This window comes from Ranitomeya imitator, chromosome 8, assembly GCF_032444005.1.
Source record: "Ranitomeya imitator isolate aRanImi1 chromosome 8, aRanImi1.pri, whole genome shotgun sequence".
In the NCBI taxonomy this organism is placed as follows: Eukaryota; Metazoa; Chordata; class Amphibia; order Anura; family Dendrobatidae; genus Ranitomeya; species Ranitomeya imitator.
Genome location: NC_091289.1, coordinates 14,619,078 through 14,640,696, shown reverse-complemented (window position 1 = coordinate 14,640,696; position 21,619 = coordinate 14,619,078). Strand labels below are relative to the sequence as shown.

The 21,619-nt window shown below is 49.6% G+C and overlaps 1 protein-coding gene across 2 annotated transcripts in view; it reads left to right on the top strand.

The window, feature by feature from the left end:
* The first annotated feature begins 11,499 nt into the window (after positions 1-11,499).
* IMPDH2 (inosine monophosphate dehydrogenase 2) overlaps positions 11,500-21,619 on the top strand; it is a 33,441-nt gene continuing 23,321 nt past the window's right edge. Inside the window, exons 1-9 of one of the 2 annotated variants that reach the window (XM_069736356.1) lie at positions 11,500-11,654; positions 16,550-16,598; positions 18,707-18,808; positions 18,896-18,970; positions 19,050-19,256; positions 19,341-19,428; positions 19,659-19,858; positions 20,337-20,427; positions 21,205-21,300. In XM_069736356.1, coding sequence (XP_069592457.1) covers positions 11,557-11,654; positions 16,550-16,598; positions 18,707-18,808; positions 18,896-18,970; positions 19,050-19,256; positions 19,341-19,428; positions 19,659-19,858; positions 20,337-20,427; positions 21,205-21,300 — 1,006 coding nt within the window. In that variant the 5' untranslated portion in view covers positions 11,500-11,556. The remainder of the gene's footprint in view (positions 11,655-16,549; positions 16,599-18,706; positions 18,809-18,895; positions 18,971-19,049; positions 19,257-19,340; positions 19,429-19,658; positions 19,859-20,336; positions 20,428-21,204; positions 21,301-21,619) is intronic. The other variant, XM_069736357.1, reaches the window with a different exon arrangement.

Here is a 21,619-nt window from a genome sequence, read left to right as displayed (position 1 = left end):
TCCTGCCCGCTGTGCTTTTATATTACTCAGCATAAACTGGCCTGCGGTGCGAGTTTCATATCCTCAGCATGGCAATTTCTCTTGCTGGCACGCTGAGTTTTCTGTGCAGATCTTCCCCATAGACTTGCATTAGATGTGGGAAATCTGCAGGTAAAAAACGCACAAGCGGAAACGCATCAAAAAAGCAATAATCTGAACCTAAATGTCTATACGAGTTTTGTCAAATACCCGGAAGTATCACAATCAAAGCAACTTTATTTCTAAGCAAAAAAGGGGAGAAGCCAGCGCTGCCTATGGTCAGAACGCAATACATAAAGTGCAAATGCACATATTGATTTCTAACTATTTAAAATGAGACATTTAGCAAACAATTGATCAATTCTTTGAGCTACACCGCCACGTCACGGCAATCTCATAATGGGGCAGTGTCACTCTACGTTTTTTATATTCGCTGTGCCATAGAGGCCTCCTAAATAAATTAAAAGCAAGACCACATTAGATGCAACCTGTACCTGGGGTCATTTCTTAATCACTCCCATGGCGTCAGAGGGGCAGGTAAGGATAAAGGTTGACCAGGTCCAGACATAGACATTTCAGGTCCAACTTCCACACTGCCCAGTCAGCGCCACAGATAAAGGGTGAGACAGGCTGAGACACAGGTGCACAATTAAACAGAACCCAGGGCAGGGCTGCTGTATGTGTGTACAGCAGCCTATCAATCACAGGAAACACAGAATGGCGCACATGACCAGGTGACGCATGGCTACAGTGGTGGTCAGCCACGGAACCAATATCGAAGCAATAAAGGGGAGAAGCCAGCGCCGCCTTTGATCAGAACGCAATACATAAAGTGCAAATGCACATATTGATTTCTAACTATTTAAAATGAGACATTTAGCAAACAATTGATCAATTCTTTGAGCTACACCGCCACGTCACGGCAATCTCATAATGGGGCAGTCCTACTCTACGTTTTTTTATATTCGCTGTGCCATAGAGGCCTCCTAAATAAATTAAAAGCAAGACCATATTGGTCTGTGGCTAACCACGACTGTAGCCGTGCGTCGCCTGGTCATGTGCGCCATTCTTTCTGTGATTGATAGGCTGCTGTACACACATACAGCAGCCCTGCCCTGGGCTCTGTTTAATTATGCACCTGTGTCTCAGCCTGTCTCACCCTTTATCTGTGGTGCTGGCCGGGCAGTGTGGAGGTTGGACCTGAAATGTCTTTGTCTGGACCTGGTCAACCTTTATCCTTACCTGCCCCTCTGACACCATGGGAGTGATTCAGTAATGCTCCAGGTACAACTTGCATTTAATGTGGTCTTGCTTTTATTTATTGAGGCCTTTATGGCTCAGCGAACATAAAAAACGTAGAGTAGGACTGCCCAATTATGAGATTGCCGTGAGGTGGTGGGGTGGCTCAAAGAATTGATCAATTGTTTGCTAAATGTCTCATTTTAAATACAGTTAGAAATCAATATGTGCATTTGCACTTTTACCCTTCGCCACGACAGCACCCCACATGAGAGAGAGGGATCCGCCCATAGGAACAGGAAACCTACAGAATAAAAGGAGGCGGTCCCCTCTCCTCCTCAGTTTAGGTTTCCTGTTCCTACAGGGACCCGGCTTACCTACAGATGAAGAGGATCCCTGGGCCATGCACCCGCCTGCGCCGGTTTCTGTGGGAACGGCAGGGGCTGCGGTACCAGAAGCAGCGGCGGGGGAGCCCCTGCTTGCAGCCTCCCCCCTCGTCTGGCCAAACATCCACGGTCCGGGTCCGGTCACCGTAGGTCCGGCCGGCACTGTGAGGACGCGCGCGCTGCAGCGGCCGGCTTAATAGCCTCTGGCGGCCGCATGGTGGTGAGAGCGGCGCGTCTAACCCGGAAGTCGCGGGAGCACTTCCGGGTTGGTCCGGGGAGGCAGGAGAATGGGCGGCAAGTTTAAAAATGCAGCGCTAGCGTCGGGCCGGTGTGTGTGAAATGGCTTCACCGGCCGACGAAGCGCACCTGCCCGCAGTGCAACAGCGCTCTCCCAGCAGGGAGAGAAGCACGAGGAGCAGCACAAAGAGTGGTGGCCGACCTCCAGAGAAGAGTTCTACCACCAAACGAATTCCGCCTCCAGAACCGGTACCTGTCAGCTTCACTGGGTGAGTTTTTGAAAGAGTCTCTTCCTATATGCTGATATATGTTCCTCCTGTATCCTTCCTCTAGACTAAGAAAAGGACACACAAATCTAAGCATAAAGAGTGTGCTTTATGTACGCAGCCCCTCCCGGATGATTATGCCAAAAAACTGTGTGCAGAGTGTATCATGCAAACTCTACGGCAGGAAAATATCATGACTCCCTCAGATGTCAGAGCTATTATCCGAGAAGAGATGCAGGGTTTGGCGCAGACAAGTAGCGCCAGTACCCGTCAGCCTAGCAGGTCCCGGTCTCCGGTTAGTTCGGAGTCAGAGGGTGTATGTATTTCTTCAGACGAAGAGGGATCTCAGCCGAGCTCATCCGAGACTGAAGGGGGACTTTGTCTTCCCAACAGTAATGTGGACAATTTAATAAAATCTGTCAGGAGCACGATGGGGTGCCCAGATGGGAAAGAAAAGAAATCAGCACAGGACATAATGTTTGCGGGGTTAGGACAGAAGAAACGTAGGTCCTTCCCCGTCATACAAACCATCAAAGATATTGTCAAAAAGGAGTGGGACAAGCAGAATAGAGGGTTTTTACCATCATCCTCTAAAAGGCGCTATCCCTTCAGCGATGAAGACCTAAACACCTGGTCAAAGGTGCCAAAAGTTGATGCTGCGGTAGCCTCCACAACCAAACAGTCGGTCCTACCAGTGGAGGATTCAGGGGTCCTAACAGACCCGCTGGACCGTAAAGCAGAAGCTTTACTAAAGAGGTCATGGGAAGTCAATACGGGGGCGTTCAGGCCCGCCATATCTAGTACCTGTACTGCAAGATCTCTACTAGTATGGACGGAGCAATTGGAGGAACAGATTAGAGGCAAAACTTCGAGGGAATCTATCCTGCTGAAATTGCCTCAAATTAAAGAAGCAGTAGCATTCCTAGCTGATGCCTCAGTGGACTCGCTACGTCTTGCAGCCAGGTCAGCCGGCCTAGTCAACACAGCCCGGCGTGCACTCTGGCTAAAGAATTGGAAGGGGGACGCACAAGCTAAAGCGAAACTTTGTGCGATTCCCTGTCAGGGTGAGTTCCTTTTTGGGAAGACGCTGGATGAACTCCTGAATAAAGCAGGTGAAAGGAAGAAAGGCTTCCCTAACCAGTATCTTCCATCCTACAGGAGAGCCTTCAGGAGACGCCCCTTTACTAGGAACAAGCCGCTTGAACAAAGAGAGCGATGGGAGTCGAAGGACCCAAAGCAAAAAGGTGCCTTTTTTAGCGGGTCCCATAATCCGAGACGTAAATACCGCTAACCAGGAAGTAGGCGGCAGATTAAAATTTTTTCTTCCCCAATGGGGACAGATAACATCCAGCCAGTGGATTCTGGACATTGTGCAATACGGCCTTAAATTAGAATTTGATCGAATCCCTTGGGATTCCTTCATAATAACATCTCCAAAAGGTCAGGACCAACAGAGGGCTCTAGAAATAGAGATCCTATCTCTTCTATCTAAGAAAGTCCTGATTGAAGTTCCCCAGGATCAAAAAGGGAAAGGGTTCTACTCCCCTTTATTCCTGATTAATAAACCAGATGGTTCATTTAGAACCATCATAAATCTTAAAAAATTAAATTCTTTCCTGCGTAATCATACCTTCAAAATGGAATCCATTAGTTCTACCATAAAACTCTTATTCCCTAGGTGTGTCATGGCCGGAATAGACTTAAAGGACGCCTATTACCATCTTCCCATACATGCCGAACATCAGCAGTACCTAAGGGTAGCAGTCACCCTGGAGGGAAAGGTTCGTCACTTTCAATATGTTGCAATGCCATTTGGGCTTTCTATGGCTCCCCGCGTCTTCACTAAGGTGATACTAGAAGTGATGGCTCATCTACGCCAACGAGATACCTTGATAATACCCTACCTAGATGACTTTCTAGTGGTAGGAAGCTCTGCACTTCAATGTAAAACTCGTTTATCTAATACGATCTCGTCCCTACAGGAGTTAGGTTGGATCGTCAACTTCGAAAAATCTCGGCTGAATCCAGAAACCGTTCAGACATTTCTAGGAATCCAGCTAGACTCCGTAAGTCAGAAATGCTTTCTTCCTCAGTCAAAGAGGTTGACTATACAATCAAAGGTATCAGACGCAATACGCAAACCCTACATGACACTAAGAAAGGCCATGTCCTTACTGGGGTCATTATCATCATGTATCCCTGCTGTACCTTGGGCACAATTCCATACCCGTCAATTGCAGTACGAAGTATTGTCGGCTCAGGGGAAAGACGGTTATTTAGAAAGTAGAATAACTCTTTCCAGTAATGTCTTAGAATCGCTATCCTGGTGGCTAGACATGGACCACCTATCACGGGGTGTGCCATGGATAATAGACCCGTCTAAAATAATTACCACCGACGCCAGCCCTATTGGGTGGGGAGCACATATGGAAGACAATCTGGCCCAAAATACTTGGGATCAGACAGAATTAATATGTTCCTCCAACTGGAAGGAGTTAAAAGCAATAGAATGTGCCTTATATCATTTTCTTCCGCAGATTCATGGAACAAATGTAAGAATTTACTCAGACAATTCCACCGCAGTGGCATACTTGAACCGTCAGGGTGGTACAAAGTCAGGAAGTCTGATGACCATAGCTGCAAACATCTTTCAGCTGGCAGAGGCTCATCTAACATCCTTAACAGCCCTGCACATCAAAGGTGTAGAGAACATCAGGGCAGACTACCTCAGCAGAAACGAGTTGCGTCAAGGAGAATGGACCTTAAACAAATCCATATTCAGAAGGATAACAGAAGCATGGGGGATACCACAAATCGACCTATTTGCCACAAGAGACAACCGGCAAGTACAAAGGTTCGCTTCCCTGAACACCAGGGATCACCCAGATATGTTGGACTCTCTCCACCATCCTTGGCGGTTCAGACTGGCATATGCCTTTCCTCCAATGTCTCTGATTCCTCTAGTGATCAGAAAGATCAGGAGGGAACAGGCAAGAGTAATCCTCATTGCACCATTCTGGCCGAAAAGACCATGGTTCTCTTGTCTCCAGACCATGTGCCTATGCGATCCTTGGATCCTCCCATCAGACAAGGAGCTGCTGTACCAAGGCCCCTTTTTCCACCCGCAAGTGAAAGGTCTTCACTTGACGGCGTGGAATTTGAGAGGCAACTATTAAGTTCCAGAGGGTTCTCAACAGAACTAGTAAACACCCTCTTATTGAGCAGGAAAAGATCTACCACCCTAATATATAGTAGGGTATGGAATAAATTTTTAGACTTTTACACGGTACCGTTCACTAAGCAAGTTCCACTCACACCTATCCTAGAGTTCTTGCAAAAAGGCCGAGAGTTAGGACTATCTGTAAATACCTTAAGAGTTCAGGTCTCGGCATTAGGAGCCCTATATGGATGCAATATAGCAGCTAATAGGTGGATCTCCAGATTCATAAAATCTTGTGAACGTAGTAAACCGGTCCATATTCCCCGTCTACCTCCGTGGGATTTAAATCTAGTATTAGAGGCCTTAACAAGCTCTCCATTTGAACCATTAGATTCAATACCTTTAAAAATCCTAACATATAAAGTAGCCTTACTAGTAGCCCTAACCTCAGCTAGACGGGTTAGTGACATCCAGGCCCTATCAGTAGACCCACCTTTCTTACTGATATTTCATGATCGGATAGTCCTGAAACCAGACCCCTCATACCTCCCTAAGGTAGCGTCCACCTACCACAGGTCACAAGAAATATTTCTCCCTTCCTTTTTTGATTCACCTGTAACTCCAGAACATCATAAGTTCCACACCTTAGATGTCAGAAGAGCCATCCTGACTTATATAGAAAGGTGTCAGACATGGAGGGAGAGTAGGGCTCTGTTTATCTCCTTTCAGGGCCACAAGAAAGGACATGGGGTCACGAGAGCTACCATATCTCGGTGGATCAGAGAGGCTATCTGCTTGGCCTATACGTCAAAAGGCGAGATTCCTCCAGTGGGTATAAAAGCGCACTCAACACGAGCCATGGCTTCCTCCTGGGCGGAACAAGCAGATGTACCGATCCATTTAATATGTAAGGCTGCAACTTGGTCTACACCTTCTACCTTCTACAACCATTATAGACTTGATCTGTCCACGTCTTCTGATCTGACCTTTGGTAGAGCTGTTCTTAATACAGTAATCCCACCCAAATAATGACTCTCTGAAAATCTCTCATGTGGGGTGCTGTCGTGGCGAAGGGTAAAAAGCCGGATTACGTACCGGTAATGCTCTTTTAATGAGTCCACGACAGCACCCATGTATTACCCTCCCTAAATTATGCACAGCTCTTTCCTTTAAGGTCACAAATAATGGTTGTATAGAGTTAAGAAATTTATGTGACTGAATAAGAATGAATACTAACACTTTTGCGGTTCCCCTTTTTATACTCTGTAACTAAACTGAGGAGGAGAGGGGACCGCCTCCTTTTATTCTGTAGGTTTCCTGTTCCTATGGGCGGATCCCTCTCTCTCATGTGGGGTGCTGTCGTGGACTCATTAAAAGAGCATTACCGGTACGTAATCCGGCTTTTATGTATTGCGTTCTGACCATAGGCAGCGCTGGCTTCTCCCCTTTTTAGCTTTATTTCTAACCCAACATGAAAAGCCCACAATGATGAATTCTGGAAACAAAAAATGGAAATACAGTAATGGTGGAATTGTGAGGTTTTCACCATTTCACTGAACTCGGAATATTTTTTCCTTGTTTTTCAGTACAGTACATGGTAAAATATATGGTGTCCTACAAAAAAAGCAACTCTTCCTACAAAAAAAACTTGTACGATGTGGATGGAAAGATAAGTTTTGACAATTCATAAAAACACGAAAATACTAAAATGACAATTTGCTGTAGCAGAAAAGGAGAGAAGGGATGTAATGGCAGCCAATACTGGTGGACACCCAGCTTTCCCTGGAACAGGCACTAAACATTGAGGACTTGTATTTAGAGGGCCTTTTTTTGTCTAAGGCTATGTGCACACGTTGCGGATTCTTCGTGGATCCGCAGCGGTTTTTGTGGTGTAGAAACGCTGCAGATCCGCAAATGATTTACAGTACAATGTAAATCAATGAGAAAAAAAAAATCTGTGCACACTTTGCGGAAAATCCGCTGCGGAAATGCTGCGGTTTAAAAGAAGTAGCATGTCACTTCTTTTTTGTGAATCTGCAGCGTTTTTGTACCCATTCCATTATAGAAAACCGCAGTGGTAAAAAACGCAGCAAATCCGCAGACAAACCGCAGCAAAAACGCGGAACCGCACAAAAAAGCGACAAATCCGCAGGTGCGTTTTCTGCCAGCACAGGCAGAATCCGCACCAGAAATTCCTAAGGCTAATCCGCAACGTGTGCACATAGCCTTACTCTGTGTTTTCCCTTTCTCCTTTGTGCAGCAGGGACTGGATTAATGAAATGTGAGGGCGGCGGGGTGTAAGGTGCCCGATTCTCTGGCTGTGAGGTTCCGATGCTCGGGCTGCGAGGTGACTGTGCTCGGGGTGTAAGGTGCTAAGGCTGTGAGGTGTCCGGTTCTCGGGGTGTGAGGTGTCCGGTTCTCGGGCTGTGAGGTGCTATGCTTGGGGTGTGAGGTGTCCGGTTCTCGGGCTGTGAGGTGCCGTGCTCGGGGTGTGAGGTGGCGGTGCTCAGGCTGTGAGGTGACTGTGTGAGGTGTCAGGTTCTCGGGCTGTGAGGTGTCAGGTTCTCGGGCTGTGAGGTGCCGTGCTCGGGGTGTGAGGTGGCGGTGCTCAGGCTGTGAGGTGTCAGGTTCTCGGGCTGTGAGGTGCCGTGCTCGGGGTGTGAGGTGTCCGGTTCTCAGGGTGTGAGGTGTCCGGTTCTCGGGCTGTGAGGTGTCCGGTTCTGGGGTGTAAGGTGTCCGGTTCTCGGGCTGTGAGGTGCCGTGCTCGGGGTGTGAGGTGTCCGGTTCTCAGGGTGTGAGGTGTCCGGTTCTCGGGCTGTGATGTGTCCGGTTCTGGGGTGTAAGGTGACGGTGCTCGGGGTGTGAGGTGTCTGGTTCTTGGGGTGTAAGGTGCTGGTGCTCGGGCTGTGAGGTGTCCGGTTCTGGGGTGTAAGGTGTCCGGTTCTAGGGCTGCGATGTGCCGTGCTTGGGTTGTCAGGTGTCTGGTTCTCGGGCTGTGAGGTGCCGTGCTCGGGGTGTAAGGTGCCGTTCTCGGGGTGTGAGGTGTCCGGTTCTCGGGCTGTGAGGTGCCGTGCTCGGGGTGTGAGGTGTCCGGTTCTCGGGCTGTGAGGTGCCGTGCTCGGGGTGTAAGGTGCCGTTCTCGGGGTGTGAGGTGTCCGGTTCTCGGGCTGTGAGGTGCCGTGCTCGGGGTGTGAGGTGTCCGGTTCTCGGGCTGTGAGGTGTCCGGTTCTGGGGTGTAAGGTGCCGTGCTCGGGTGTGAGGTGTCCGGTTCTCGGGCTGTGAGGTGTCCGGTTCTCGGGCTGTGAGGTGTCCGGTTCTCGGGCTGTGAGGTGTCCGGTTCTCGGGGTGTGAGGTGTCCGGTTCTCGGGCTGTGAGGTGCCGTGCTCGGGGTGTGAGGTGTCCGGTTCTCGGGCTGTGAGGTGCCGTGCTCGGGGTGTGAGGTGTCTGGTTCTGGGGTGTAAGGTGCCGTGCTCGGGGTGTGAGGTGTCCTGTTCTCGGGGTGTGAGGTGTCCGGTTCTGGGGTGTAAGGTGTCCGGTTCTCGGGGTGTGAGGTCCAGTTCTCGGGCTGTGAGGTGCCGTGCTCGGGGTGTGAGGTGCCGTGCTCGGGGTGTGAGGTGTCCGGTTCTGGGGTGTAAGGTGCCGTGCTCGGGGTGTGAGGTGTCCGGTTCTGGGGTGTGAGGTGTCTGGACACCTCACAGCCCGAGAACCAGTTCTCGGGCTGTGAGGTGCCGTGCTTGTGGTGTGATGTGTCCGGTTCTGGGGTGTAAGGTGACGGTGCTCGGGGTGTGAGGTGTCTGGTTCTCGGGGTGTAAGGTGTCCGGTTCTAGGGCTGTGATGTGCCGTGCTTGGGTTGTCAGGTGTCTGGTTCTCGGGCTGTGAGGTGTCCGGTTCTCGGGGTGTAAGGTGCCGGTGCTCAGGGTGTGAGGTGTCTGGTTCTCGGGGTGTAAGGTGCCGGTGCTCAGGGTGTGAGGTGTCCGGTTCTGGGGTATAAGGTGACGGTGCTCAGGGTGAAAGGTGCCGTGCTCGGGGTGTGAGGTGTCTGGTTCTCGGGGTGAGGTGTCCAGTTCTCGGGCTGTGAGGTGCCGTGCTCAGGGTGTGAGGTGTCCGGTTCTCGGGCTGTGAGGTGCCGTGCTCGGGGTGTGAGGTGTCCGGTTCTGGGGTGTAAGGTGCCATGCTCGGGGTGTGAGGTGTCCGGTTCTCGGGGTGTGAGGTGTCCGGTTCTCGGGGTGTGAGGTGTCCGGTTCTCGGGGTGTGAGGTGTCCGGTTCTCGGGGTGTGAGGTGTCCGGTTCTGGGGTGTAAGGTGTCCGGTTCTCGGGGTGTGAGATGTCCGGTTCTCGGGCTGTGAGGTGTCCGGTTCTGGGGTGTAAGGTGACGGTGCTTGGGTTGTCAGGTGTCTGGTTCTCGGGCTGTGAGGTGCCGTGCTCGGGGTGTGAGGTGTCCGGTTCTGGGGTGTAAGGTGCCGGTGCTCAGGGTGTAAGGTGACGGTGCTCAGGGTGAAAGGTGCCGTGCTCGGGGTGTGAGGTGTCCGGTTCTCGGGGTGTGAGGTGTCCGGTTCTCGGGCTGTGAGGTGTCCGGTTCTCGGGCTGTGAGGTGTCGTGCTCGTGGTGTGATGTGTCCGGTTCTGGGGTGTAAGGTGCCGTGCTCGGGGTGTGAGGTGTCCAGTTCTCGGGCTGTGAGGTGCCGTGCTTGTGGTGTGATGTGTCCGGTTCTGGGGTGTAAGGTGACGGTGCTCGGGGTGTGAGGTGTCTGGTTCTCGGGGTGTAAGGTGCTGGTGCTTGGGGTGTCAGGTGTCCGGTTCTAGGGCTGTGATGTGCCGTGCTTGGGTTGTCAGGTGTCTGGTTCTCGGGCTGTGAGGTGCCGGTGCTCAGGGTGTGAGGTGTCCGGTTCTCGGGGTGTAAGGTGCCGGTGCTCAGGGTGTGAGGTGTCTGGTTCTCGGGGTGTAAGGTGCCGGTGCTCAGGGTGTGAGGTGTCCGGTTCTGGGGTGTAAGGTGACGGTGCTCAGGGTGAAAGGTGCCGTGCTCGGGGTGTGAGGTGTCTGGTTCTCGGGGTGAGGTGACGGTGCTCAGGGTGTAAGGTGCCGTGCTCGGGGTGTGAGGTGTCCCGTTGTCGGGCTGTGAGGTGCCGTGCTCGGGCTGTGAGGTGTCCGGTTCTGGGGTGTGAGGTGTCCGGTTCTCGGGGTGTGAGGTGTCCAGTTCTCGGGGTGTGAGGTGTCCAGTTCTCTGGCTGTGAGGTGTCCGGTTCTGGGGTGTAAGGTGTCCGGTTCTCGGGGTGTGAGGTGTCCGGTTCTCGGGCTGTGAGGTGTCCGGTTCTCGGGCTGTGAGGTGTCCGGTTCTCGGGCTGTGAGGTGTCCGGTTCTGGGGTGTGAGGTGTCCGGTTCTCGGGCTGTGAGGTGTCCGGTTCTCGGGCTGTGAGGTGTCGTGCTCGTGGTGTGATGTGTCCGGTTCTGGGGTGTAAGGTGACGGTGCTCGGGGTGTGAGGTGTCTGGTTCTCGGGGTGTAAGGTGCTGGTGCTCGGGCTGTGAGATGCTGGTGCTTGGGGTCACATGTCAGGTGTCCTTTTCTAGGGCTGTGATGTGCCGATGCTCGGGGTGTGAGGTGTCCAGTTCTCGGGGTGTAAGGTGCCGATGCTCAGGGTGTGAGGTGTCCAGTTCTCGGGCTGTGAGGTGCCGATGCTCGGGGTGTAAGGTGCCGATGCTCGGGGTGTAAGGTGACGGTGCTCGGTGTCCAGTTCTCGGGGTGTAAGGTGCCGGTGCTCGGGGTGTGATGTGTTCGGTTCTGGGGTGTAAGGTGCCTGGTTCTTGGGGTGTAAGGTGCCGGTGCTCGGGCTGTGAGATGCCGGTTCTCGGGGTGTGAGGAGCCGGTGCTCGGGCTGTGAGATGCCGGTGCTCAGGGTGTGAGGTGTCCGGTTCTGGGGTGTAAGGTGCCGTGCTCGGGGTGTGAAGAGCCGGTGCTAGGGGTGTGAGGTGTCCGGTTCTGGGCTGTGAGGTGCCGTGCTCGGGCTGTGAGGTGTTCGGTTCTGGGCTGTGAGGTGCCGTGATCGGGCTGTGAGCTGCCGTGCTTGGGGTGTGAGGAGCCGGTGCTCTGGCTGTGATCACATAGGACACTGATTTGTTACATTGTGTCAGTGCTGGATGCACGTGCTGTCGCAGGGTGGTGAAGTCACCAGTGGGTGGCGCTCGGGAGCTCGCTATATAAACTGGCGGCTTCTGTGCTTTTTGGCCTCTTGTGTGGAAGGCGCAGGGCGGGCAGCATGGCGGACTACCTGATCAGCGGGGGCACCTCCTACGTCCCGGACGACGGCCTCACTGCCCAGCAGCTCTTTGGGGCAGGGGATGGGCTCACCTATAAGTAAGTATGGGGGGCAGTGTCCTGGGGTGACCTCGCCAATGTCAGCGGCTGATTAGTGTGTCATCGTCCTCTGTGGTGGTACTACAACGCCCAGCATGTCCTGCCAGCCTCTGTTGTGGTGACACAGCTCCCAGCATGTCCTACCAGCCTCTGTGGTGGTACTACAACGTCCAGTATGGCCTGCCCGTCTCTGTGGTGGTACTACATCACCCAGCATGTCCTGCTAGCCTCTGTGGTGGTACTACAATGCCCAGCATGTCCTGCCAGCCTCTGTAGTGGTCCTAAATCACCCAGCATGTCCTGCCAGCCTCTGTAGTGGTACTACATCACCCAGCATGTCCTGCCAGCCTCTGTAGTGGTACTACATCACCCAGCATGTCCTGCCAGCCTCTGTAGTGGTACTACATCACCCAGCATGTCCTGCCAGCCTCTGTGGTGGTACTACAATGCCTAGCATGTCCTGCCAGCCTCTGTAGTGGTCCTAAATCACCCAGCATGTCCTGCCAGCCTCTGTAGTGGTACTACATCACCCAGCATGTCCTGCCAGCCTCTGTAGTGGTACTACATCACCCAGCATGTCCTGCCAGCCTCTGTAGTGGTTCTAAATCACCCAGCATGTCCTGCCAGCCTCTGTAGTGGTACTACATCACCCAGCATGTCCTGCCAGCCTCTGTAGTGGTACTACATCACCCAGCATGTCCTGCCAGCCTCTGTGGTGGTACTACAATGCCTAGCATGTCCTGCCAGCCTCTGTAGTGGTCCTAAATCACCCAGCATGTCCTGCCAGCCTCTGTAGTGGTACTACATCACCCAGCATGTCCTGCCAGCCTCTGTAGTGGTACTACATCACCCAGCATGTCCTGCCAGCCTCTGTAGTGGTACTACATCACCCAGCATGTCCTGCCAGCCTCTGTAGTGGTTCTAAATCACCCAGCATGTCCTGCCAGCCTCTGTAGTGGTACTACACCACCCAGCATGTCCTGCCAGCCTCTGTGGCAGTACTACATCACCCAGCATGTCCTGCCAGCCTCTGTGGCAGTACTACATCACCCAGCATGTCCTGCCAGCCTCTGGCAGTACTACATCACCCAGCATGTCCTGCCAGCCTCTGTGGCAGTACTACATCACCCAGCATGTCCTGCCAGCCTCTGTGGCGGTACTACATCGCCCAGCATGTCCTACCAGCCTCTATGGTGGTACTACATCACCCAGCTTGTCCTGCCAGCCTCTGTGGTAGTACTACATCACCCAGCATGTCCTGCCAGCCTCTGTGGTGGTACTGCATCGCCCAGCATGTCCTGCCAGTCTCTGTTGTGGTACTACATCACCTAGCATGTCCTGCCAGCCTCTGTGGCGGTACTACATCGCCCAGCATTTCCTGCCAGTCTCTATGATGGTACTATAGTGCCCTCACAAGTACTATAAATCCCAGCATGCCGTGCCAGACTCACTGATAATGATAGTGCCCATTATACCCCCACAACTCTGTGTAGCACTATTATGCCCAGCATGATCTGTCCGCCTCTGTGATAAGACGATGGGGCATATCCTATCCTCACAACTGCCTTAGTAGTACTACAAGTCCCATCATGCCATGCCTCACTAATCTCCTTATGCCCACAGTACCCTCAATGTCCTTATAATCATACAGGTCTCATAATTCTCTGCCATCCTCTGATCTTGTTATAGTTCCAAGAATGCCCTCACCTCTTGCGTAGCTGCACTACAAGTCCCATCATGCTCTGGCAGCCTCTCTGGGAATACACAAATGCCCCCATGTCCTTCTGGTCACGCTGTACCACCCACCCTCTGCCAGGACCTCACACGACCACCTTGGTGCATGCAAAAACCAGTAGTGGTGGCAGTTGTGTAAGGTGTGCCAGGCACTGTGTAGACTCCCACATGCCCCATAGATTTGAGGGCACTACAAGAACCAGCATACCTCCTAAGATTTTGAAAGAAATTTATAGAAACTTCCACAAGTACTGCCATTTTTTTAAAAATCGTACAAGAGTGCCCCATCTGCCATGTCCGTGCCATCAGGGCAGCTGAGGTATTGTATGTGGTCTCTGCCCAGGTCGCGGCTGCTGTACAAACCCTGCACATTAGGGGCCGAGTGACGTCACATCGGCCATTTCTCCAGCTTTTCTTCACGTTTCCTTTTTCGTGGAGCGGTGCGGGTCCGACCGGTCGCTGACCATGGACTGCTCTTTCTTCCAGTGCGGCCCATACTTGTGCAGATGCTATAGGATGATGCCAGGCCTTGGCTCACACGGGACAGTCACCCAGCTTTCCCTGGGAGTTGTTATCTGTGTGTTAGCAGCACAGAGTATTTCAGAGCGACGTCTGCGGCTCTAGGCGGTGATCAGATCAAAGCTGCAGGTAACCTGACTTATGGAACAAAAATAATTGGCTTTCTATATCGCCGACATATTCCGCAGCACTGTACGTTTTAGAGGGGACATTACAGATAACAATATTCCCATAAATCCGCAGATACTGACAGGAGCGAGGGTCCCGCTGCTCGCAAGCTGCACTCTGAGGAAATGGGGGAGACCCGGAAGGTGGATGGGAGCCATTGCTTGCATTGTATGGTCCAGCCATCAGTGTAATAAATAGGGTGATCATGCAATGCTGAAAGAATATGGTCGGCTTCAGATCCCCAGCAGCGCAGAGGATTTCAGGATATGAGAGTGCTGCTCTAATGGAAGGTGCTGACCCGTCTCATATCCTCAAATAACGGGGGGCAGTGTGATTGTGTGAGGAGAATGTAATGGGGGCTTTTGGTTTTCCAGCAGCGCCGAGTATTTCAGGAGCGGTGGCCTATGATTGTTTCGGATGAAGCTGTGCAATGTATCTGAGCGTTCACGTGCACCATTACTTGGGATGTTCTGGGTTGTTTTTTTTCCATGGGGGCCATCACTTGCCCGGGCCCTCATATCGGGGCCCCTCCTATACGACGTCGTCCATCCTGTGTTTATCTCGGGAACCTGAGGCCTTGCGTGTTTCGTGTTACCGTCCTGTCACACATTCTAAATATAACATCCCAGTGAGTGGCCGTTGTGCTTTTTTCCTGAGTGATATTGCCGCCTAGTTAAAGGGGTGGTGCGGTGGTATGTCAGGCAAGTGCTACACTTGTATTGTAATATATCATGAGGCGCAGGTCGGTCACCGTATTTTCTGTACGGGGCCTACAGAATATTTTACCCAAAGCCTCACTTAAAATGTGCTGTACAGTAAAACACATGGGTGAAGATTTGTACTAAATAGTATGTAATCCACCGCACTCCCTATGTGGAATATCTTTGAGCAGAAATGTATTCTTTTTAAGATTTGCTAATTTATTCAAATTTCTTTGAGCAGAAATGTATTCTTTTTAAGATTTGCTAATTTATTCAAAATTTGAATAAATTAGCAAATCTTAAAAAGAATACATTTCTGCTCAAAGATATTCCACATAGGGAGTGCGGTGGATTACATACTATTCTGTTATTGGACCTTAGAGTCTGTCGCACCAGCACCCCGACCCGATTTAGAGTGCAGGCCAATATCTATATTTAAGATTTGTACTAAGGCAACCAATCAGATTCAGTGTTTATTTCCCAAAGTGTTATGGAAAAATGTAAGCTGAGATCCGATTGGTTGCTATGGGCAGCAAAGAAAATTTACTACTAGATTTAAGGGACGCCCGTAACAACCAGTCAAAACCCTGCTTGCATTTATTAAATCACTCTGAAAATCTGAAAGCTGCACTGTGATTGGTTGCTACAGGCAACAAAAACGGTAAGCTATATGTACACGCATTTGTACCCAGCTCTGATGATCATGCACTAATATGGCCGCCATTACATATCCCTCAGAAATGGTTATTTAGTCTAACTAGATTTGTGAATGATGTTGTGATGAACAAACGGATTCACAGGTGTCTGGTCCAGCGGCTGTGGCTGCCATAAGATTCCTTCCAACTGCTTCCTACCTTACTGCATCCCTGGCGCCATTTCTAATTATTAGGCCGAACACAATGTCATGGCTGTCTCACCCAGCAACAATGACTGCGTGCCAGGTTTTCCAGCACGGAGGTGGTGACTCGCGGGCCTCCCGTACTGCGGTGCTGACTGCCTAGACGGCCGCTGGACCAGGGTGCTGCTAGTCGCTCCACTGACACTGGGTGTAACGCTGCTTTCTTAGCATTATGGTAAATTTGCTGAGCTGCAGTACCACATACAGCCTTTGAAATAGAGTGGCGCTGTTTTTATTTTAAATCAGCCATGTTTTCATTCACACTGCCGTAGATTCTCTCATGTGAGAGAGTCGAGCTGACTGTTAAATGGAACTGGACTCGGCGCTTGTGATGAGCGTCATCTGAGTGTGATCCGGTTCTCTCGCGTATGGATAAGGTGGAGAGCGCACATCGATGACATCCGAGTGCAGCTCCATGTCTCACATGCACCCATAGACTTATATGGTGGGTGCGCGAGATTCGAATATCTGAGCCATTCCGAGCCTGCCGGATCTGCATGAGACCATAATCCCAGGTCTGCACCGCCCCATAGTAGTATAATATTGGGCCGAGTGTTGTCCGATACATCAGATGGTACCAGTGTGATCGAGCCCTTGAAGTGATCATCAATCTGGTCTCTAAACATGGCTGCTTTCTTCCAAAACAGCGCCACATTTGTCTACAGATTGAATCTGGTATTACAGCTCAGCCCAATCTCTTCTATACAGTAATCTGCAGTATCTGACCCCTCCTGGACACCGGTGTGCTGTTTTAAAAAAAGGGGGAGCGGGGGGGGACGTAGCCATGTTCTTCCAACTCTATACAACAAAAGCACTAGGTATTTTATCACTGGCAAACAAATTAGTAATTTTTATGTTTTTTTTTTTCTTAACAGTGACTTTCTTATTCTTCCCGGTTACATAGACTTCACATCAGACCAAGTGGTGAGAAATGGTGCTAAATCAGTGCATGAAAGACATGGGTATCTGACCTGTTACAACTAGAGCACAATTTATTCAGAAGTTCTCTGCATTATTTCTCTGGTTACTTTTCTGGAGAATGGAGGTCTGAACCAACATTGTGCGTGTAGTGCTCCAAATCCCTATTCATTTGGTCTCTGAGTATATTCTATCTTCCTGTAGCCACCTCTAGGGGAGCACACTGCATTTTGGATTATTAGCACATTTAATAAAAGCTACAGGGTGACTTTGGCCATAATAGCTGTTGGGCGATCGAAGGTTGTTTGGTGCCACTGCTACGTTGTGGTGCTATAGAAGTTGTTGGGGTTGTATTCAAACACCTACGCAACTGCGACAAGTCGCAAAAATTCCAACAATCTTGATTATTTTCTTTTGTAGTGTAGGTGTCTCAATGTGAGCCCATTTACTTCTATAAGGCCACTATATGGTAGCAGCGCCAAAGTCACCATATAGCCCTAGTCTAAATCTGTATGTAGTGAGCGCTCCCAAAGGCGACTGTATAAATCTGTATGCCGTGAGCTCTCCCTAGTGGTGACTGTATAAATCTATGCAGTGAGCTCCCCCTAGTGGTGGCTGTATAAATCTCTATGCAATGAGCTCCCGCTAGTGGTGGCTGTATAAATCTGTATGTAGTGAGCTCTCCCTAGTGGTGACTGTATAAATCTATGCAGTGAGCTTCCCCTAGCGGTGGCTGTATAAATCTGTATGTAGTGAGCTCTCCCTAGTGGTGACTGTATAAATCTATGCAGTGAGCTCCCCCTAGTGGTGGCTGTATAAATCTGTATGTAGTGAGATCCCCCTAGCGGTGGCTGTATAAATCTGTATGTAGTGAGCTCCCCCTAGCGGTGGCTGTATAAATCTGTAGTGAGCTCCTCCTAGTGGTGGCTGTATAAATCTGTAGTGAGCTCCTCCTAGTGGTGGCTGTATAAATCTCTATGCAGTGAGCTGCCCCTAGCGGTGGCTGTATAAATCTCTATGCAGTGAGCTGCCCCTAGCGGTGGCTGTATAAATCTGTATGTAGTGAGCTCTCCCTAGTGGCGACTGTATAAATCTCTATGCAAAGAGCTCCCCCTAGCGGTGGCTGTATAAATCTGTAGTGAGCTCCTCCTAGTGGTGGCTGTATAAATCTGTATGTAGTGAGATCCCCCTAGCGGTGGCTGTATAAATCTGTATGCAGTGAGCTCCCCCTAGCGGTGGCTGTATAAATCTGTAGTGAGCTCCTCCTAGTGGTGGCTGTATAAATCTGTATGTAGTGAGATCCCCCTAGCGGTGGCTGTATAAATCTGTATGCAGTGAGCTCCCCCTAGCGGTGGCTGTATAAATCTGTAGTGAGCTCCTCCTAGTGGTGGCTGTATAAATCTGTAGTGAGCTCCTCCTAGTGGTGGCTGTATAAATCTGTATGCAGTGAGCTCCCCCTAGCGGTGGCTGTATAAATCTGTAGTGAGCTCCTCCTAGTGGTGGCTGTATAAATCTGTAGTGAGCTCCTCCTAGTGGTGGCTGTATAAATCTCTATGCAGTGAGCTGCCCCTAGCGGTGGCTGTATAAATCTCTATGCAGTGAGCTCTCCCTAGTGGCGACTGTATAAATCTCTATGCAAAGAGCTCCCCCTAGCGGTGGCTGTATAAATCTGTAGTGAGCTCCTCCTAGTGGTGGCTGTATAAATCTGTAGTGAGCTCCTCCTAGTGGTGGCTGTATAAATCTCTATGCAGTGAGCTGCCCCTAGCGGTGGCTGTATAAATCTCTATGCAAAGAGCTCCCCCTAGCGGTGGCTGTATAAATCTGTAGTGAGCTCCTCCTAGTGGTGGCTGTATAAATCTGTATGCAGTGAGCTCCCTCTAGTGGTGGCTGTATAAATCTCCATGTAGTGAGCTCCCCCTTGCGGTGGCTGTATAAATCTGTATGCAGTGAGCTGCCCCTAGTGGTGGCTGTATAAATCTGTACAGTGAGCTTATCATATTGGCGAATGTAGAAAGCCAGATAATGATCGTTGGACTTATTGTAAATTAAATCAGTGGATTTGATGTCATTAAAATATTACTGTTTTTTTTTTTTGTTTGTTTTTTTGTCTTCAGGACCTCACCTCTGCCCTTACTAAGAAAATAACCCTGAAAACCCCGCTAGTTTCATCCCCAATGGATACTGTAACTGAAGCCAACATGGCGATTGCTATGGCAGTAGGAAAAATTTTACTGATCTTTTTTATTTATTTTTTTTTGTATATATAGTTTGTTTGAATGTAATACTCTTTACATGGTGTTTAGCTGACTGGCGGCATCGGCTTCATACATCACAACTGCACACCCGAGTTCCAAGCTAATGAAGTTCGCAAAGTAAAAGTAAGGGCTCCTTCTTCTATAGGTTTCCCCAATGAATAAGGAATGACTCGGTAATGAAGTCTCTCTTCTCCCTCTTCAGAAGTACGAGCAAGGCTTCATCACGGATCCTGTGGTGCTGAGCCCCTCGCACCGGGTACGAGACGTGTTCGAGGCAAAGGCTCGTCATGGCTTCTGTGGGATTCCCATCACTGACAATGGGAAGATGGGGAGTAAACTGGTGGGAATTATATCATCCCGAGATATCGACTTCCTTAAATCTGAGGAGCATGACGTGCCCCTGAGCGAGGTGAGTGCTGGGTACAGTAATTTTAAGTGGTTGGGGGCACCCTATATGATAGCCACATGTACTAATTATATATATTTTAATTAGATCATGACCAAACGAGAAGATCTCGTTGTTGCTCCGGCTGGTGTTACACTAAAAGAAGCAAACGGAATTCTTCAGAGAAGTAAAAAAGGTAAGTGGGTTAAAAAGGGTAAACAATCTTAAAAAGTCTAATTACTTTGCCCCATAAACAGTTTACAGGCTGTGTGCGGTGCTGCAGCTCGGCCCCATTCATTTTTTAGCACTTCAATATACCGGTCACAACCTGTGGGCGGCTGGCATGGTTTTCGGATGAAAGTAGCTATATTTTTCTAATCCTTTTAATAAGTCTTTGCATCAGTTGTGTTCGATGCTTCATTTCAGGCAAATTGCCGATCGTTAATCAGAGCGATGAACTTGTGGCCATCATCGCACGGACGGACTTGAAAAAGAACAGGGATTACCCTCTGGCTTCCAAGGATTCCAAGAAGCAGCTGCTCTGTGGCGCGGCCATCGGGACCCACGAGGATGATAAATATCGCCTGGATCTTCTTGTGCAATCCGGAGTAGACGCTGTGGTCTTGGTGAGCGGGTTTGTTTTATTACTAGATTGTGGCCCGATTCTAACGCATCGGGTATTCTAGAATATGCATGTCCCCATAGTATATGGACAATGATGATTCCAGAATTCGCGGCAGACTGTGCCCGTCACTGATTGGTCGAGGCAACCTTTATGACATCATCGTCGCCATGGCAACTATTATGACATCTACGTCGATACTGTGCCCATCGCTGAATCAGAAACGTGGGATTTCTACGTCCTTTATGACATCATCGTCGCTGTGCCTGTCGCTGATTGGTCGAGGCCTGGCGGGACAGGACAGACAGACAGACAGACGGAAAAACCCTTAGACAAATATATATATATATTTATTATTATTAATAATAACCTGTTTCTTCATTGTTCATAGTCGGTGGCAGACTATAACATGTGGCCAAATATATTTATTTGTTTATTTATTTGTTTATATTTTTTTACTATACTTTTTCTTTCAATTTTAGGATTCTTCTCAAGGAAATTCCATATTTCAGATCAATATGATCAAGTACATAAAAGAGAAGTTTTCAGAAATCCAGGTGATCGCTGGAAATGGTAACTTTTTTATTCTTGATTTTCACTTTTGCTGTGTAGACATCTAAAGCCTGATAAGGTAGATCATTTTACAGGGACATGTAATAATCTTTAAAATTATGCAAGATGCCCAAAAAATGAGTGCTCCTTCCCAGCTTTCTCCTATATAGTATAGCCACCTAACTTTTTCACCTCCTTTTCCGGGTTCTTGATGGATTGTGACCTCACTTGTTGGGTCCCGTCCGGCACTTGGAGTGTGCCAGGTGGTATTTGCCAATACAGCAACATATAGCTGATGCTGTAAAACTGGCACATAAGATCTGGCAGGTAAATCCTTGCAGCATGTCTGCTAAATCCTCCTGTGTGATGTATTGAATTTGGGAAATGCCCCTGGAGAAAGCCCCTAACCATCTCCCCTACTTCCTCTGTAAATCTGTGTGGACGTTGGACTTTCTGGGTGGCTGGGATGTGTCTGCGTCTTCTATAAATAGCCAGTGACCAGTCCAGTAAGCCAACATGCAGAATTTGGAGCTGAAGCAGTTTGACAGTCAGTGACAAGTGTCTGTCCCATAGCGCCAGCTAAGAGCTATCTTTATAACCCCCTTTCCTAATACTTTCCTTTTAAGTCACATGCAAAGAAGAAAACAAAAACCAGTCATAGCAGTTAATGAGACCCCAACCATCATTGTGCAATAGAAATCTGACCCCTTATGGCAGAGCTTGGGATGACACTGCAGCACGAGTTTATTTTTTTCCTAATGGAATGGATATCATTTTAGTGTTCTCTTCTATTTCCAGTGGTCACCGCCGCACAGGCCAAGAACTTGATTGATGCCGGTGCTGATGCATTGAGGGTGGGAATGGGAAGCGGATCTATTTGCATTACACAGGAAGGTAAAAAAAAACAAAACAAAAAAACATCCTATTGCTGAAATGTGTGCATCTCTGGCAATTTAGATCCCCTTGTTGGTGTACTTATGTGCCGTGGGCAAAGGGGTTTGATGGGCTTTGAGGAAAAAAGGGCAGATGACGATATGCGTGCAGATCAGTTCCACACCTCGTGCTTGGATGGATTCTGCATTCATACAAAGTATTATTCACGACGATTCCTAAATCTTCAGGTGGTATCATACTGCACCTAACATTTAGATTATGATTAATTGCGTGGTGTTTTTGTGTGTAGTGGGGGTTTTTTTTTCCCTTCCCCTCTTAA